At 41.9% G+C, this 20,131-nt stretch overlaps 1 protein-coding gene and 1 long non-coding RNA gene across 2 annotated transcripts; one reads left to right on the forward strand and one right to left on the reverse strand.

The window, feature by feature from the left end:
- Nucleotides 1–1,610: 1,610 nt before the first annotated feature.
- Nucleotides 1,611–16,904, reverse strand: LOC112431560 (CMP-N-acetylneuraminate-beta-galactosamide-alpha-2,3-sialyltransferase 1-like). The gene is made up of 7 exons (XM_024800206.2): nt 16,842–16,904; nt 12,787–13,075; nt 12,380–12,576; nt 12,028–12,195; nt 3,722–3,767; nt 3,493–3,612; nt 1,611–2,020 (listed from the first exon to the last, which is right to left on the reverse strand). Exons 2-7 carry the CDS (start codon nt 13,033–13,035, stop codon nt 1,853–1,855), a joined length of 948 nt encoding a protein of 315 aa, XP_024655974.1. The 5' UTR covers nt 13,036–13,075; nt 16,842–16,904; the 3' UTR covers nt 1,611–1,852.
- LOC112431561 (uncharacterized) lies at nt 4,008–4,531 on the forward strand. The gene is made up of 3 exons (XR_003022576.2): nt 4,008–4,137; nt 4,213–4,357; nt 4,440–4,531. It is a non-coding gene; the product is annotated as an uncharacterized LOC112431561 (long non-coding RNA).
- Nucleotides 16,905–20,131: the final 3,227 nt, after the last annotated feature.

A 20,131-nucleotide genomic window follows, 5' to 3' on the forward strand; every position in this document is an offset into this window, starting at 1 on the left:
ACACCTCCAGTCCACTCATCTCTGATCTGGAGGCTCATCTAATATGTACCTGGATGCCAACCCTACAGCCTCTTTTCCTTGATTTCTTCTTAGGATTTCCTGAGGCACTTTTTGTAATTAGCTCCTTTTCCTATCAGGAAAAGCACACAAATAGTAGGGGGAAAGTTTCCTTGAACTATCCCAATCATCATAAAGGCGTTCCATAGACTTTTTGATGTGGAGCAGGGGAGAACAGTCATACGTCACAGTGGCAGAGGTGCATTTATTAAACGTCAGGGTTGAAAATGTAATAGGAGATTGCAGACAGGTAGAATAATAATATGGATTGGATTTATATAGTGCTTTTCAAGGCACCCAAAGCGCTTTACAATGCCAGTATTCATTCATTCTCACATTGGTGGAGGCAAGCTACGGTTGTTGCCACAGCTGCCCTGGGGCAGATTGACAGAAGCGAGGCTGCCATATTGCGCCATCGGCCCCTCTGGCCATCACCAGTAGGCTGAAGTGTCTTGCCCAAGGACACAACGACCAGGACAGAGAGCCCAGGGATCGAACCGGCGACCTTCCGGTTTCAGATAGAAGCTAACCACAGGCATCAAATTCAAATTCAAATTCAAATTTTATTTGTCACACACACACAACCATACACAGTATGACATGGGGGTGAAATGGTTGTAGCTGTACAATGCCCGACCATTAAATGACAGAAGAAAAGTTTTACAATATTTACAATTTACAGTTTACTACAGAATTTACAAATTAACTTGGGAATTTACAGTAAAGAATGTGCAAATAGCAGAAGAGATTATAAAGGTTATAAAGATCATAAATTATAGGAATTATAGGATTATAGGAAATGTGTGGTGGTGCGTGTGGTGATGTGTGTGAGAGTCCAGTCCTACACCTGGTTCAGGGCCCGAATAGCCTGGGGGAAGAAGCTCCTCCTCATTCTCTCCGTTTTGGCCTTAAGGGAGCGGAAGCGCTTCCCAGACCTCAACAGTGAGAAGAGTCCATTGTTGGGATGGGAGAGGTCCATCATAATCTTCCTAGCTTTGGACTTGCACCGCTTGGTGTAGATGGACAGCAGGTCAGGGAGCTCTGATTGAATGATGCGTTCGGCTGAGCGCACCACTCTTTGCAGATCTCGTCTGTCCTGCTTGGTGCTGTTCCCAAACCAGGTGCAGATGTTTGCCGTCAGGACGCTCTCGATGGTGCAGGAGTAGAAGTTCTTGAGCACCTTCAGTGGCAGATGGAAGTCTCTAAGTCTTCTGAGGAAGAAGAGACGCTGACGGGCTTTCTTAACCAGGGAGTTGATGTGGCAGGACCATGACAGGTCATCTTGCTTGTCATCAGAAGCTACAATGATTTGAATCATTTTACATCTCACCAAGAGATGTAAGAGATACTGTGTGTGTGTGTGTGTGTGTGTGTGTGTGTGTGTGTGTGTGTGTGTGTGTGTGTGTGTGTGTGTGTGTGTGTGTGTGAGATTAATATATCAGTGGAACAGCTCAGATAGGGTAGCTAGAGAGACAAGACTGAAATGGTTTCAACATGTGCAGAGGACAGATAGTGGATATACTGGACAAAGTATGATGAAGAATAAGTTGCCGAAGGGGAGTAAAACTGTTTTATGAACAAAATGGAAAAGATCTTTTGTATGGTGGTATACTGAAAGGACTTTATTGTATGTAAACACTTCCAAAAATAAGTAATCTCTGATACCCAACATGCAACTAATGAACAAAACTACACTTTTTTTTTTTCTTTTTAGATCTACTATTCTTAAGTATTTTAATTCTACAGTTCTGGGGGCTGCTTATCTTAATGCCCTCGAGGGACACCAAAAGCCAGATTACCATCCTCTGAAAAAATGAATTTTCCGTTGCTTATGAAGTTTCTCGATATATTGATATTCCAGCTTTCCAGGATGTTGTCCAGTTCTCAGACGTGTGTTTTTGATTTCCTCATAGTAATGATTCCAGTTTCCTTTCTTGTCTGCTCCAAATCCAAACACATTAACCTGAAGACACAAAAATGTGGATTATTAATCACAAATGAAATTAACATAAAATAATTATAGATTATAGACACTGCAGATTTCATTAACATGCTTTAGCTCAGGGGTGTTGAACTCCAGGCCTCGAGGGCCGGTGTTCTGCAGGTTTTAGATATCACCCTGGGTCAACACACCCTAATCAAATGATTAATTCATTAACAGGCGTCTGGAGAACCCCAAGACATGTTAAGCAGGTAAATTAGCCATTTAAATCAGCTGTGTTGGATTAAGGACACATCGAAACCTGCAGGACACCGGCCCTCGAGGCCTTGAGTTCGACACCTGTGCTTTAGCTTAATGCAGTGCAGGTGATTTGCCATTCCATTTTTCTTTTTTTCTTTTTTAAGTATATTTTATTAAAACCAAAAAATAAAAATACAGTCTGTGTAAGTTAGGATTGTCAGTACTTATCATAAATTCTACTACTAGCACCCTCACCATCCCCTGGAATTTTCTCATACCAAGAGCCTTATCAAGGCAATAGGAAAGGCCAAGAAACAAACACTTCAACATGCAAATACAGTAACAGTATAAAACTATATTAAATACATACAATTAATAATAAACAGATAAACTGAAGAAAGAGAAATAGGAAAGAAATCAAGGTTAATAGTTACTTGTTCCTGACCGATTAACTGATTGATGCATCAGTGTAAAGAGTGAGCTTATCCCCCCACTAATGTGTTCTGCATTGCTCTTAAAAAAGTTATTATTAGGGGACCAAGGACCGGGAGGCAAATCCCTTGGTCCCCTAATTTCCTTGGAGGAAAGGACTCTAAAAGTAAAAGCCTCAAAAACTTATGTCTTGATGTATCCTCAATCATCTGTGTATGGAAATCTTGGTAAGTTAATTCTATTCATCTGGACATAGCATTTTCATTGGTAAAAATGTCCTACAGGTTTCACAAGCCTTAACAGTACATTTGCATAATGACTGAAGAGAGCATCACTCGCTAACAATCGGCTTTGAGGTCAGTTTTATGATTATTAATACACACATTTGTATGATCATAGATCAATTCTCCAGGAGTACTATTCACAGACAGTTGGGGAATGGCTGCAATGTAAAATTTGGTTCTCATTTTAATGCTCCAACCTCCACACCTTTTTAATTCATTCACTTCTCATTAGTACACGCGTCATCCAGCCTAGGGGCAACTGCCAGTTCCCGATGAGGCCTTCCAAATTCAATTCCCTATGAGGCCTTCCAAATACAATCACAGATTGTCTATCTGTGATTGTCAAATCTAAATAAGGGATATTGTCCCAGCTAGTTTAATGGTATTTAGGTAATTCTGCTCTAGAAATAACCAGATGGTAAAGATCCCTTGTGGTAATGCTTAAACTGGAAATGATATCTATGCTCTCATGTACAACCAATGGGCCAATAATGAATGGTGTAGCGATGAATTATCATATCTGTTCCTTGAACCTACCTCATCACACAAGTACAAGCTGAGAACCAAAGTCAGAAAGCCAGTGGATGGATACCTCCCATGCTTTTCTAGCCAAACATAATGGACATATTTCATGAAAGCAGGGCTGAGGATCATCACCTATTAAAGATTACAGTTAGACTTCAATGACAGTTTAGTAAATAATAGAATTACCTTTCTTATGACATATCATATTCTGGATGTTTGAAGAATAAGTCATTCTACTCACCAAATTCGTGTTAGTTTTCACACCTGATTTAGCAGTTTCTTTTTGCCTGTTGGATATAACAATAACATGAAATAAGTCCAAGCTCAAAAATGCAACTGCATTTTAAAATATGGTGCAGTTTACCTTTGTGCTTTTGTAATGGTTTGTTTGTTTGTTTGTTTGTTTGTTTGTTTGTTTTCTAATTCTACACTGCCAGGGAGGCACCGAGACCATGACACAACTGTGTGTGTATATATTATGTTTTTGTCATGGTCTGTGGCCCTATGTCTGTGGAGTGTGTGGGCTGCCCTGGTGGCCACACCTCCGGGCTGGGCCATCACCTGCACACCTGCTTTCCATTCTGGGCAATTACCTGGAGGACTATTTAACCCACGCTGACGGATGCTCCACGCCAGTCTGTTAATCACCCCTCAGGGGTAACTAGGCTTCCCGCAAAAGCTTTGTACATATGTGTCATTTGAACTGCGTTAATTCTGCCTTCATGTGCCTAGGGTATGATCCGGCGTTTGAGCCTGCTACCTGCCTGTCCTCCTGCTTGCGAGCAGTGCATCATCTGACCTCATCCTTGCCTCCTCGGATTCGCTTCCCACGGACACACTTCCCCCCCCTTCCGAGTCCCACTGTCCAGCTCTGATCGTAAGCCAATTACAAAAGCCCTGTCTTGTTGTGTCTCCCTATTTGCCAGCTCACTAGTAATTTTCTCCCCTTTCTGTTGCAGCCTCTCATGGTCCTGATTATGGCTTCCCTGTGTCGTTTATCTTCCCATTTTTTTTCTTCAGTTCCTCGTTTTGTTTCTTTGGTTGTTCCGGGTCACCTTTTGTTAAAGCAATAAACTGTTTTCTTGCTCGCATTTGACTTATTGAGTCTCCTTTTGGATCCTATTTGTGTGAGCGCACTGTGGTGCATGACAGTTTTATTGTTGTTGTACGCTCTTTCTCTCCCCCTCTCCTCTGTCTGGGTGGAGCTCATCTTAGGTTCCCGCCTCTGACCCACGCACCTGCCCTGATTACCAAACCTCCCGCTGATCTATCTGATTTCACGAACACTACTTAAGATGGCAGTTCAATACTTCTCATCGGGATTAAGCCGCTTTGAAAACTAACCCTGAGATATGTTTTTGTGAATCTCTATCCAAATTTAAGACTGTTTGGTAAAGGCATCAGCGCAGTGCTGAAACATTTCTGACAAAGATGTAAAAAAAAATAGGAATTCAGGATTGAAACACTTTTTCATACAACTGTGTAGGGTTAAAAAAGCTTACATACCCCCATTAGTATTATATTATAGCCAGTTATTTGCTTGATTACATGCTTTTGGAAGCCGTAAACAAGATCTTGATATAAATCTGATGAGATATTTCACCACTCTTCTTGATGGTAGTATAGGTAATTTTAATTAGCTGGCTTCCTGGCACAGGACTGTCAACAAATTTTCAATCTGTTGGGGCTGTGGGAAGGAATTTTGTCTCAACATGTCACAACTTTGCTAAGATCTGAATGATGACTCAAAATGTCAGAGGATATTGGTTAGGATGTTCAGTTAAAAAAAACCCACAACCACCAAGGTTCAAGCCTGTCATGAACTGGAAACTGCTGGAACACAAAGCTCCATTGTCTACAGTGAACTACAATTTCACATTTAGTTTAAAATACACACTTTCATGCTTGACTAAAATTTGCAGCTGGGCAACAACAACAAATGGTCAGACAAAATAAAGATTGAGCTATTAGGCCATAAAGTGATGTGTTTAGAAAAGCAGTGGTGAGACTTAAATCTAAGAACACTGTGCCAACTGACAAGCATGGTGGTAATAAAATTATGCTCTGGGGCTGTTTTGCAACCGGAGGTAATGGTTGAAAAATGTCAATTCAGACCCATAATTGAATTTAATATTGAGACTGACAAGTTGAGCTCCAGAGGAATTTGCAAACATTTTTATACATCATAACTAATATAAGTCAGGGTAATATTTTTCTGGGCCAAGGGACTCTGAACAGAATGTCCCAGACTTAGGTTATAAGTAGAAAACAACAGGCTAGGAATTGCTAGATAATATTAATACAACAAGGTTAGGGAGGGAGGTGTTTTTTTCAGGAAAGGAGCAGGAAATGCAAGATGAGGTCAGACGTGGATGCAGTGCAGAAGTTCCACTTGGGAGAAAGCAGGACTGGCCACATCATTTCCCATAAGAGGATAGTCATAATAATAATACTTGTTTTTTGTTGTGGTATAAAACCACTTACAGGATATTACCCGCTTAAGGGGTCCTTTTCGTAAAGTAGACCGCTGGTTCACATCAAGGTGCAACGCCGAAACTTCTAAAATGAATTAAATATTTTAAAAGCTAGTCAGGGGCGCCCATTTAGCTCAGTGGAATGAGTACCATATCACATGGCTGTGTATTTCCTTAAAGAAAGAAAACGAACATTAACATTCACCAGTTTGTCTGTTTGTATCTGGAAATCCCAGAGGATCTTTGATCAGCCATTCTCAACCACCGTAGGGCACATATTCGCAGATGTTTCTGTACACTATGCTGACCACTTTGTTATAGAGTTCCATGTATGCCCTGCCTGCAAGCATTTTACACACTGCTGTTATGTGCTGGATTCTTTCAGGGGCATCTTGGTACAGCCTGCACCTAGGCTCTTGTCTGTTGTTGTAGACACCCCCCGGCATCTAGTGCTCAGAGCTTGTTTCTCTGGTGCCATTATTAATTTCTCCGTGCTGTCTTTCAGTTCAGCTTTGTCTAGCCCCTGGTAGGATTTCTGGATATCAGCCACTTCTTTTACCTGACGGTGCTACATACCATGCAGGGGCCTGTTGTCCCATGGTATTTCCTCTTCTTGCTCCTCTTCTTTTTTGGATTTCTGCTGCCTGAGGTATTTACTAACCAAACTAAGTTTGGTCTTGGCCATCTTCCTGATGTTCTCATGTTTGTTGTTTCATCCTGGACAGTGGTTTTGACAGCCACTAGTCCTCAGCTTTCTTCCTTTTGCTTACAGCGTACAGTCTCAGGGAGCTGGATATATGCAAGGTGATGAGCTTCCTTTTTTTTTTTATATCAGTGGCTTCTATATCTTCCTTTGACCATGTTATTATCCCATTAGGTCTCTCTTCACCAGCAGGGCATGGGTGTTGATTGCCCGGATTAGTGATGTGCGGATCGATACTGAAATATCAATTCCTCTGATACCACTCATTTATGTTCTAGAATCGACTCTCATATTAAAATATCAATATTTTAGTAATTTGGGGTAAATTTGTAGTTTATCACTAACAGGAACAGAGTGGAAAGAAACTATACTGGGTACATGTAGCTCAAGCGGTAGAGCAGGGCATCTACTGTAGCAGCTGGTTCATTTGTGCTGTCAGATGTTTATGAGGAGTGAAATTAGCTTCAGTAACCACTAGGCATGATTCATGTCAGGGCTTGGTGGTGTCCAACTCTTTATACTTGAGACCCTTTCTTGGTCCACAAGAAAGTCTGCCACTGTGATGCATACTGGATCCTGTTCAGGGAGGTTTCTGCAGTCTGCTCTTAAATGGTAAAGGGACTGATTCTTATATAGTACTTTTCTACTCTCCCGGAGTACTCAAAGCGCTCTATACAACATGCATCATTCTCCCATTCACACCCACTCATACAAGCACTTCCTTCTATAATATGCAATCTAAGCATTCACACATACATTCAGACTCCAATGGATGTATCGGAGAGCAACTTGGGGTTAGTATCTTGCCCAAGGACAGTGTTGGGGAGTAACGGAATACATGTACCGCCGTTACGGATTTAAAATACAAAATATGAGTAACTGTATTCCGTTACAGTTACCGTTTAAAAAGGTGGTATTTAGAATACAGTTACTTTGTTGAAATAAATGGACTACACGGCGGTACTTCCCTGTTTCATGTTGTGGCGGGTCAGGACTGTTTGGGTTTTGTTTGACAGCTACGTTCTGTTGTTCCAGGCGGCAGCGTTACGGTTGCCATGGTTACAGGGTGAAGCTCTCTCTGCGTGTTTCCTGGGTGAGAGAGCGCCTTTTTGTTATTGTTATGCTAAGCTAATAGGCAGAATGCTACAGGTATAGCTCTAAAGAATGTAGCATCATAGGCAGTGTAGTCCATGCTGCAGGGAGAATGGACTGCCATACACGTTATGTGTCTGTGAGCGCGAGGAGGGAGAAAAAGTACGAGTTGTCATCGAGTAAAAACGGGAGCTGGAAGCATGTAAATATAATAATAACCACTGCAGCCAAGAAGAGTGCCTGAGGAGCCCAGTGATATATATATATATATATATATATATATATATATATATATATATATATATATATATATATATATATTGTGGAGCAGGGAAATTATTTTACTGCTATTGTTAAATAATCATCATCATTACCATTGCATTAATAATAGAATCTGCAGCATTGATATTGTATTCAGAGGTTTAAACAGTGTGTGTCTTTTAGAAAGACTAAGTGCAGCAGGCTGACAGGAAGTTGCAGAGAGTTGCAGAGAGTTTGCAGAAGCGAAAGCAGTCTAAGTATTCTGAGAAGCAGGTTGGACGAGGCTATTTGAATTACTAGGTTATTCAAATTGTCTGTTATACTTTTATATTCTTTTACTAAGCTCTTAGTAGAGGCTCTTGATTAAAACATTTATTTAGTAGATGACATATACATAGTCTCAGTTAGGATGAGCCTCTGTTCTGGTGAAAGGTCAGAAGTGCAACAGGTGAATTGAAAAAGAGCATTTAAGGACAAGACAGTAAGTGAGAGGTGACATACAGTGGGGCAAAAAAGTATTTAGTCAGCCACCGATTGTGCAAGTTCCCCCGCTTAAAATGATGACAGAGGTCAGTAATTTGCACCAGAGGTACACTTCAACTGTGAGAGACAGAATGTGAAAAAAAAATCCATGAATTCACATGGTAGGATTTATAAAGAATTTATTCGTAAATTAGGGTGGAAAATAAGTATTTGGTCGCCTCAAACATGGAAAATCTCTGGCTCTCACACACCTGTAACGTCTTCTGTAAGACGCTTTTCTGTCCCCCACTCGTTACCTGTATGAATGGCACCTGTTTGAACTCATCATCTGTATAAAAGACACCTGTCCACAGCCTCAAACAGTCAGACTCCAAACTCCGCCATGGCCAAGACCAAAGAGCTTTCGAAAGACACCAGGAAAAGTATTGTAGACCTGCACCAGACTGGGAAGATTGAATCTACAATAGGCAAGCAGCTTGGTGTAAAAAAATCAACTGTGGGAGCAATCATCAGAAAATGGAAGACATACAAGACCACTGATAATCTCCCACGATCTGGGGCTCCACGCAAGATCTCATCCCGTGGGGTCAAAATGATCATGAGAACGGTGAGCAAAGATCCCAGAACTACACGGGGGGACCTGGTGAATGACCTGCAGAGAGCTGGGACCAAAGTAACAAAGGTCACCATCAGTAACACACTACAACGGCAGGGAATCAAATCCCGCAGTGCCAGACGTGTTCCGCTGCTGAAGCCAGTGCATGTCCAGGCCCGTCTGAAGTTTGCCAGAGAGCACATGGATGATACAGCAGAGGATTGGGAGAATGTCATGTGGTCAGATGAAACCAAAGTAGAACTTTTTGGTATAAACTCAACTCGTCGTGTTTGGAGGACGAAGAATACTGAGTTGCATCCCAAGAACACCATACCTACTGTGAAGCATGGGGGTGGAAACATCATGCTATGGGGCTGTTTTTCTGCCAAGGGGACAGGACGACTGATCCGTGTTAAGGACAGAATGAATGGGGCCATGTATCATGAGATTTTGAGCCAAAACCTCCTTCCATCAGTGAGAACTTTGAAGATGAAACGAGGCTGGGTCTTCCAACATGACAATGATCCAAAACACACCGCCCGGGCAACAAAGGAGTGGCTCCGTAAGAAGCATTTGAAAGTCCTGGAGTGGCCTAGCCAGTCTCCAGACCTCAACCCCATAGAAAATCTGTGGCGGGAGTTGAAAGTCCGTGTTGCTCGGCGACAGCCCCAAAACATCACTGCTCTCGAGAAGATCTGCATGGAGGAATGGGCCAAAATACCAGCTACTGTGTGTGCAAACCTGGTAAAGACCTATAGTAAACGTTTGACCTCTGTTATTGCCAACAAAGGTTATGTTACAAAGTATTGAGTTGTATTTTTGTTATTGACCAAATACTTATTTTCCACCCTGATTTACGAATAAATTCTTTACAAATCCTACCATGTGAATTCATGGATTTTTTTTTCACATTCTGTCTCTCACAGTTGAAGTGTACCTCTGGTGCAAATTACTGACCTCTGTCATCATTTTAGGTGGGGGAACTTGCACAATCGGTGGCTGACTAAATACTTTTTTGCCCCACTGTAGAGGCTGAGTGAGGTCGTGACATACACCCACACACACACATGAGTTAGATTTATTTATAGGAAAGAGGTTAGTCATGTCTGGTTGTAACTGCGAAAGTGTCTCTGTAAACGAGGAACCGTTCCTTGTTGTCTCGGCAAGAAAGAGGAACAATTCACTTCAAGACAAGAACTGAAAGGTAGACAGGAAGTACCGGCCATGAAAATAGAAGATGATGTTCTTTCGAACTGTGTTAAAAGTCATTGTGGTTGATTTGACGTATATATATATTCTGTCGGTGACGCATGAAGGGGCGTCGTTAAATCAAACCCTGATGCCATAAAAATCTGTGTATGCTTTGATCAAGTCGAAGATCGATTGCTGTCTGCGTACAGAGTCGTCTTCCCACACGTGTGTATTCATTAAAAATCAAATTGTTTGACCAAGATCTTCTGGACCATGGTGTTTGTACTCTCCTTCCTCAATATCTGAACCTTAACAATATATATATATATATATATATATATACACACACACAAACACATATATACATATACACCAAGACCACGTAAAAGTGGTCTCGAGACATCCAACACTAGTACATTCAACCAGCCTCACAACAGCAGACCATGTGTAACCAGCCCACAGGATCCTTTGAGACCAGCTACCCGCACGGCTGCAGCAACAATATAATATATTATATATAAGCACAGACGATGGTCAGGATCCATTCAACAAACCCTTCATGAGACAATATTGCACTAATTGCCACTTTTAGTCTTGTACTGCTCAAATTTGTACTGCTGCTCACTACTGCCACTTTATCTCATGTGAAATTACATTGTCCCCCCTCCGACCTACCTCAATACATGTCACTTTTCTATTTCTCTCTTTTATGTCTTTCTGTAAGTATCGACAGGAAGTTGAGCCGCTGGTACTCTGCAGTCCGAACAGTCTGGAGCTGAACATGCTTAAGACTGTAGAGATAATAGTGGACTTCAGGAAACATTAACATCAACACTGCTCCATCTCACCATATCAGACCGCCCGGTGTCTACTGTGAAGATCTTCAGGTTCCTGGGTATTACTGTCTCCCAGGACCTGAAGTGAGAGACTAACATCTCCTCCATCCTCAAAAAGACACAGCAGAAGATGCACTTCCAGAGACAACTGGAGAAGTATAGTCTTCCACAGGAGCTGCTGATCCAGTTCTACACTGCAGTCATTGAGTCTGTCCTGTGCTCCTCCATCACAGTCTGGTATGGAGCAGCCACTAAAAAGGACAGGAGCAGACCGTACCTCTTAAGAACCAGGCAGAGGAAATCATCACAGATTTCTCACACCCTGGACACAGACCTTTTGACCTGCTGCCTCTGGCAGATGGTATAGAAGCCTGCAGACCAGGACCACCCAACAAAAGAACAGTTTCTTTCCCCTTGCTATTTCCCTCCTAAACCGTTGAACTGTCACATTGCTTCACACTGCCAGATTGCAACTGCAGTTTATGTACACTCTGTGGTATTCATTTCTGTAATCCAGTATTTTCTGTATATAGGGATTTAGATGTTTTTATATTGTGGTTTATGTATATTGTTCATTGTGTTGCTCATATATTGTCTATTTTACATGGTTGTGCTTGAGAGACACCAGCGACCGGAACCATATTCCTTGTATGTGTTTGTGCATGCATACTTGGCTAATAAATGCGATTCAGATTCTGATCATTTTTTTCCCATTACTTTTATTTCTTGTGGGCTCTCCTTCCTTTATTCATTTTTTTCCTTTTACAAAATCTAATGTGAAATATACAAAAGTGTATATTCAAAGGGTTTTGTCTTGCAGTTATGCATTAAGACTACACTTTCAAATTATAAATGTTAAATAACCAAGATACAGAACCAAATAAAAATATTACCTTTGTAATACACACATACCTTTGAGTAAAAGACCGGATAAGCCACAGTAGATCGGAAATTTTGAATGGAAAAAACACAAGATGTGTGGTGTTGTCCAATTTTTTGAAACTCCTTGGATACATCACATGGTATGTTGTTTTGTTTCCAACATCTCTTTCAAAGCCTTTTGTGGGCCCAAGGTTTATTCTAAAAAGCACAGAGGATATATTGTTCATATTATCATCTATTGGATGATATATGTAGAATGAACATCCATACTGGGGAAAGAAAATATCTTATTCAATTGAGTTTTAAAGGTTTTAGCAATGCTTACAGATATTTAAAGATAACACATGCATGAAGATTTCAAAACAGTATGTTCTACTCTTACCTTATGACAATATCATGAAAGTCTATCAGTGGTCCATAACGCGATCCATTGAGATTACCAGAATTCCCAACCACAGCACAAGTTCTACAAAGGTCAGGGCTGGATCTTGTGAAATTGACTTTGGTTGGGAAGATCTGAAAAACCTTGTTCACTGTTTTATTGTAGAAAGCGAAGCTGCGTCTGTCTGTCTGTATTTTCTGACATAAAAAAGTATTTAATTAATTTGTTGAGTTCACTAGCTTTTTTTTACTAACTGATTATTCTGAGAGTATATTTATAAAAAAAAAAACCATCCCTATTAGCACTGGAAATTTGGTTAAAAAGATGATAACGACTTGTCTTTGAAATCAGTAAAAAAGTATACACACCTACATACATACGTTTAAAATACAGAAGTTAACATTTACCTTCCACCAATTAAATGTATCCTCTGAGATATTGTTTGTGGGTGATAGAAAGGGCTCAGGAGATTCTTTCATAAGTTCACTAAGCCATGGGTCATATTCCATTAAACATTTGTTGCAGGCACAAACACTTTCATTCTGAGGGGGGAAGAAATCCTGGTACACATTTAAAATCCACGAAGCTCTAGAAAAGACTCCAATGGCAGTGGCACACAGCAAGACAAAAAAAACTAATAGTTTCCTCTGAAGCATCTTCACACCTTGATATTCTTGAAAGAGGATCTGATCCGTTCTGTAGATACACACAAAACACAGGATTTAACAATGTGATAACACATGACCATACAGAATCACGTCATCACGCTGCAAACAAGACCAAAACAAGACCTTAGCCAATATTAAAATCAATTTGTTACATCCAAAATGATAGGATGTAACTAATGTCTACAAACATGCTTGAACTAATTGTTACTTCCACATCTCCAAAAGTTAATTCTGGTCATCTGGACATAGCGTTTTCAGTGGGAGAAACATTTTGTCACTCATCCAAGTGACTTCTTCAGGCTTGGATGAGTCTGCAGTCTTCAGCTGACTGCAAGTTTCCCCACTCTTATAAGAAGTGCATTTGCACAATGACTGAAACCGGGCCACTGAAGGAACAATGGGCTGGGAGGTCAGTTCCTTCATCATAATTATGCAAATTCTCATGACCATTGATCAACAACCACTGATCAAAGCCCACTGATCAATGGCCTTGAGTACCATTCACAGAGAGTTGGGGAATGGCTGCAATCACAGCATTGTACGATGGCAAAATATGTACCCTAAGGCCCTCTCCTCAATTCAGAGATGGTCTTTCCCTTTTTACATAAATGGCATCCTTGACTTGCTGCTAAAACCAGCGTTCCTCCTCCAAAGGTTGTTTGGTTTCCCCGATGTATAAATCCTGGAAATCCTCCTGGCACTTAACAGGGTACACTATGTGTTGGAGTCAAATTGTTAAATGTTGTCATTGTGTTTCTTAAATTTGTAACACACACACACCTTTTAAAACAATAGGGGGTTTTACGAGGGGCCTGCGTAAACTGTAACTGTCATGGAAATAAATAGCTGCGAGGAGGACTGCTTGTTGAAGAAGTTGGATTGGAGACAGGTGAGGAGCGTTGAGCTCCAAGAGCTTGGTTCCAACCAACCTTCCCTTGCTTGCAAGTAAAAGCCGGTTGAAGATGTTTGTCTTGTTTTTGTCGTTAACGAGAATAAATTTCTAAATTAGCAGGGCCTGTGGAAGCACAGACCCAACACTATGTCACTCTGTTTGTGTCGGGGGACCCAATCCTTGGGGTGGACCAATTTTTGGTGCAGCGTGTTTTGGGGTTTAAAAGCCACACAGACACAATGTTTAGAAAAAATGTGTGAACTGCTCCAATACTCCTGACACATACAGGATCACTACAGGTTTTCACTTAGGCAGCGGTTGTCCATCTCTCCTGGATCAGCTGGAACTTTCTTTTGGCGCCTTCCCAGCTTTGACAAAAGTCCAGCTGGGATAACCACATTTACTCAGGGCCTTCTTACTGTGATGTTCTTCTGCTTCCCTGGTCGCTGTGTCTGTGGGGATGGTGTTCGCTCTGTGTTGTAGTGTCCTGATGACACCCAGTTTTTGCTCAAGTGGATGATCGGTATGTGTAGGTTTACGGTACACATCAGCTTTTAGATGGGCCCCATTACTGATGGAATGTCTAAGAAGGCTAATCTCCCACTTTTCATATCCTCCCTGGTGAATTTTGATGTGTTGGTTCAACGTCGCAAAGACAAAGGGGTTGATATTGGACTTCCGGAGGTGCAGAGAAGTACACACCCCCATCACCATCAACGGCGTTGCTGTGGAGAGAGTGAGCGAGCAGCTTTCGGTTCCTTGGTGTACATCTGGCTGAGGATCTTACATGGTCAGGACACATAAACAAAACAGTGAAGAAGGCGCAGTAGCGCCTCTTCTTTCTCAGGAGACTGGAAAGATTTGGCATGAGCCCCCGCATCCTTAGGACCTTATCTATCGCTGTGCTATTGAGAGCATCCTCAATGGAGCGGTTCTGGTACCTGGTATGGCAACAGCACCACTTACAACCGCAAAGCTCTCCAGAGAGTAGTGCAGTGCTCTGAACGGATAATTGGAGGTGGGCTTCCCTCCCTCCAAGATATCTACAGGAAGCGGAGCCTGAGGAAAGCGGGAAGGATCATGAAGGACTCCAGTCACCCCAGCCATAAACTGTTCAGACTACTTCCGTCAGGAAGAAGGTTTTGCAGCATCCGGTCCCAAACCAGCAGACTGAGAGACAGCTTCTTCCATCGGCTTCTTCCACAGGCCATCAGACTGCTGAACACTTCATAGACACCTCACCTTCACTCCTGGAACTTCAACATTATGCACTCCACACTGTATATAAATGCCACTTGTTTTGCACAATATCCAACTACCAACCTCTGTATATTTTATATATTGTTTACTCTATTTAATTTGTAAAATATGTACACACACACACACGCGTAGAAAAACACATTTAGTATATACATCCAGTAATGCATACACTCTTATATTGTACATATATTTATTACTCTCAGATTTAGCCATTCTTATATTTTGCTTGTTTAATGTTATTGTATTTTTTGCACACCTCTTTTGCTTGTGAAGCTCGCACACAAGAATTTCACTCGCATTTCACTAGAGCGAAGAAATCACTCACTCACTAACCCCCTCCTTCCTGTGCTGAATCGTAAGTGTAAGCAAATCACTCAGGACTTGCTCACCCCCTCCCTCCTGTGCTGAATCATAGAGCGAACGAATCACTCACTCAGTGACCCCCTCCCTCCTGTGCTGAATCGCAAGCGAATCACTCAGGACTCGCTCACCCCCTCCCTCCTGTGCTCAATCATAGATTAATTTTAGAAATGTTTTTGCTCTAAAAAATTGTTGTTTTCTTTTAGAATCATTCATCTTAGCAGTAAAACATCTCTTTTCTTACAGAAAAGAGAAACAAATTAAGTTTGAGTGAAAATGTACATTTTTTGCACTCTCTGGTCAACTGACTCAGTGAATCAAATGACTCAAAAATCCTATTCACTTTGGTGAGTGACTCATTAAAACTCGATTCAGAAAAGAATCAAATTTACCATCACTAATCAAACACTCATTAAAACAGCGACCTAGAGATATGTTAGCGCACTCATCCCCAACTGTCCGAGTGAGGGGCGGGGTCACATATTGAAACAGACAGCCAGGCGGGGAAATTCCGCCTCTACATTTTGCGACTCGTTTTATTTCTCTATCTGACAAGAAAACTATTCAATCAGATAGTTATTTGTGGTGAAGGAAATACAGTTGTACTTTCAAGCAGCACATCTGAAATTCAAGCACTTTTCAAACCTTAAAAAGACAACATTAAAATTCAAGCATTTTCAAGGATTTCAAGCACCCGTACGAACCTTGCTGGTACCATAATGTCCTTGTAAGTTATATCAGGCCCTTTTAGAGCAAAATTTAGTATTTTGGTCTAGACAACCCAAAATCTGATGTCCACATATGTGGACGCCAGGTCCTAGGAGGTTAATGTTATCTGTCTGATTTCAAAGTATCTGTCGCATCTGAAAAATGCTGCAACTTGCAGCTGAACTCTGCACTGGCCCAGCTTAACCAATATATCTGTGCAGCAATGCTAACACTGGGATTACCTAATTTGTAATCTTTTTTAAACCATCTGTTTAATCTTATATGTAAAAAGAACTAACAGAAATAAATAAAAACACATTGAGCCATTTCCCAAAATAAAAGTACACGACACCTTATTTAAAGTAGTGAATCACATGAGTGATCATTCTATCATATGGAAATTAGATCTGTCAATCTATTCAAGACTTTCTGTCCTAATTTCTATCAAAAGTGTCTAGGAGCTACATTTAAGAAAAAATAAAATAGAAATAATGATAAAATAAAAACTTCATTATAATAACATAGAAAAGAGTTTTGTGTCGTTATAAATGTGTTGAGATCAGAAAACACTAACCTGTTTTATACAAAGAAAGTGGAGAGAGTAGTTGTGAGATGTGATCAGTCTGCAGTCTCTTTCTTGTCTGAAAAACTTTACCTTGTGGTAAAGACTTGCAGTATCCTGGCATACTCAGAACTGCTTCCTCCTTGTGGTGAAGCCCTGTAATTATCTACTACAGATGTGCAGGAGCTGGACTACAAAAGGGCATTTTAGTTCACCTCAATTTTATGATTGGGGGTATATTTTAACCCCCAGCCTTATGGCAAATTTATTTATAAGAGTTTACCTTTCAAGAGAAGAATTTGTAAATGAATCACACAAATGTTATTCCCTAAGGCTTGCAGCAGGCAATTTTTAGCATCTGTTGTGTCTGTTTTTTTGGAATGATGGGCAAAAATATTATCAACACAAGTGCATAGTTGTAATGTGTGGATGGGTCACAGCTGTGAGCACAGTGCTAAAACTTTGACTCTGTCCTAAAATCTCTTCACTCAATCCTCACATAAAGTGTTTAGAAATGATCTTAAGCTTTTTCTCTGATAAAAACACATGTTTGTGTTTGGCAGAGATACTGTAAACAGTGATACTGTTTACATTGGTCTGTGGTGATTTGTAGACACAATGGCTTTAAATATTACACCCTCAGGAACTGATAGCTCTGCTTATGAGGATTTTGGTGCCGGTTACTTATTGTTCTGCTTTAAGCTGGAAGCTGATGTAGGTCATTCAGGGAATGTGTTGTTAATTAAAATGAGCAACATAAGGTTAGAAACCCGTTTCAGGTGAAGGTGCATGATGCTCCCGGGTTTTTTCTCATCTCAGCAAGAGGAGTGGAGGCATCTGCTACTCAAACCGAGAAATCCGCGGACAAAAGAGAGGAAAAACTCAGAATTGAGAGGAAGGAAAGCCAGCCTACTTACCTGCTGGAAGTCCGGAGTCGAGTGGCTGGATGAAGGAGAGAAGCAACGTCGGTAAGACGAGTGTTATTCCGGCAGAACAAACTTGTAGAGACTTACCGTCGCGATCATGCTAATGCTAGCTCGGTGTCTCACAGGCTAACCACTCACCTTTCATCCGGAGAGCTGCTGCAATTCCAACGCCAGTGTGTGTTGGGCTTTTGTGAAACAGAGCAACGGTGAGCAACATGTTCTTAGCTGCTCTATTTATTTATTTTTTGTCCCGTTTGGATCTATAGCCATCAGAATTGTTGTCTTAATGCCAAGAAAGATGCCAAGCGGATTTATTTTACCAAGTGGATCATCATGGCCTTGCCATATTGGTCCATTTGATTGACCTTTATTATAATGATGAATTTATTTCATTTTCAGTTGCTACAAACGGGACAGACATAACTGTGGGATAGGACAGGGGGAAAGAATGAAAGAAAGAGAGGGAGAGAAAGGAAACCAAAGGGGAGAAGAGACGGTGAGAAGGGGGGGAAGAGAGAAAAACAACAAACAAACAAACAAACAAAAAACACCTGGGTCACCTGTATGGAGAAAAAAGAAACAGAAGAGAAAGCAAACAACAAAGAGCAACATAATAAGAGAAAAAAAAAAGCACCATCACAATAAACTAGCTAGCAGTAGATATCAATAGTTACGAAATAATAAACGATATTGTGCAGCACGCAAGATAGACAACGCACAGTGTGCTTTGAGGCAGCAGCCAAGAAAGCTGTAGTCCGCGTCTGTGAATACCCATGTGTACACCTGTGTGCATACCTGTGTGGATCAGCATGCTTGCATTCCAAAGGTTTCTCCATGTAATGATCTGCTAGGGAGTGTGGGGAGCCACAGCCCTGTCCTCCAGGGTATGAAGCAGGTATGGAGGAGATCAAAACTCCAGACATCCAGAGGCCCCCAGAACACAAGAGACCAAGGAAGACCCACAGAGGGGCAGCCGCGCCACTGTTCTAGTAAGAGTTGGAGGAGTTGGAGTTGTAGGAGTTGCAGTGACGCGCCCGTGAGCACAGCCAGCTGTGCCTGAGTGACCGAGCCCCAGGCCGAGAGGCCGGGGGCACCCCACCTGGGGAGAGGCAGACCGCCCCGACTCCGCAGCAGCAGGGAGGCCCCACACCCCAGACCGCAGTCGGACGGCCAACTCCTCCTAGCCCCCCCGCTCCAGCAGGCCGCAGAGAACGGGGGTGAGAGAAGACTCCAAACCTCCCTCCACCCACTCATTGTAGTGTTGATGTATGTGTGTTCTAAGGTGCATTTAAAACCCAGGAGGGCATGGAGCTACCTGCCAGAGAGCAGCAGGTAAGCGCATAGTCCCTCCTGCTAGCCCTCAATGTCTACGTGTATTTAAAATTGAGAGGTGGGCAACGATGCCAGGGGTGAGGTGTACACAGCCAAAAGGGGACGGGGGACGGGGGGGGGGGGGTAGCCTCCTCTGCACCCTGGTGACATACCCCTACTCCAAGGCCCTGCATGTGTGGGTGGTTGTGGTGGAGCGGGAAGAGGGAGGCAGCTGGAGATGGGGAGGGAAGGAAGGGAGGGGCAGGTGACCCCTCCCTGGGGCGAGCTCCCCCGCTGACCCCAGTAGGCACTCCCATACTCCGCGACCCGCCAGGGAAAGGGGGCCCAGACCCATCCAGACCGGGGCCCAGCGCAGCAGCGCCCCCCAGCCCCACAGAGCCCGGGACAGTCCACCCAACCCCACCACAGAGAAAACTGCACCAACCCCCCCATCCACTCATCTTCCAGATTACATGAGACGATAGACGCCCAGGCTGAGATCTTCCTCCACCTCTCCTGTATCTCCCCCTCCTGCAGAGAGTTCCTGAGGAGAGGAAAGCTCCTAGTTCTTAGCTGCTCTAAAGCTAATTTTTGTCAGTTCATTGTGAGTTTAAAGTAATGTAGAGGGTAATTTTTAGTGCATTTCTTTCTCTCGAATAGGCCTATAGTGTGGAGAAATTAAGCACACTGCTTTAATGCCTCAGAACTGAACTCACATATATATTTTGTTGCTTATTTGCACATAGTTCTGAATTTGTTATGGTGTATTGTATTTTGAATGTCAATGGTTACTTACCATAAGTATTGTTTAATTAATGTTTACATGAATAGAGAAATATTTGAGCAACTTAGATGTTTAGTTCTCATATTTGATATTCTTGAAAATTTAATGTTGTACAACAGAACTGATAAGATTTAAGATGTTGATGCAATGAATATGAGGTGATGCAATATTTTGATTTTGTATTTTAACCTTAAACAATGCATCTGAAACAGACTGATTAGAATGTACATTTTATGACCTGGATTATAGGTCAGGTATTTGGAGAGGACGGAAAAGTCCAA

Source organism: Maylandia zebra, unplaced genomic scaffold (assembly GCF_041146795.1).
Source record: "Maylandia zebra isolate NMK-2024a unplaced genomic scaffold, Mzebra_GT3a scaffold02, whole genome shotgun sequence".
NCBI lineage: Eukaryota > Metazoa > Chordata > Actinopteri > Cichliformes > Cichlidae > Maylandia > Maylandia zebra.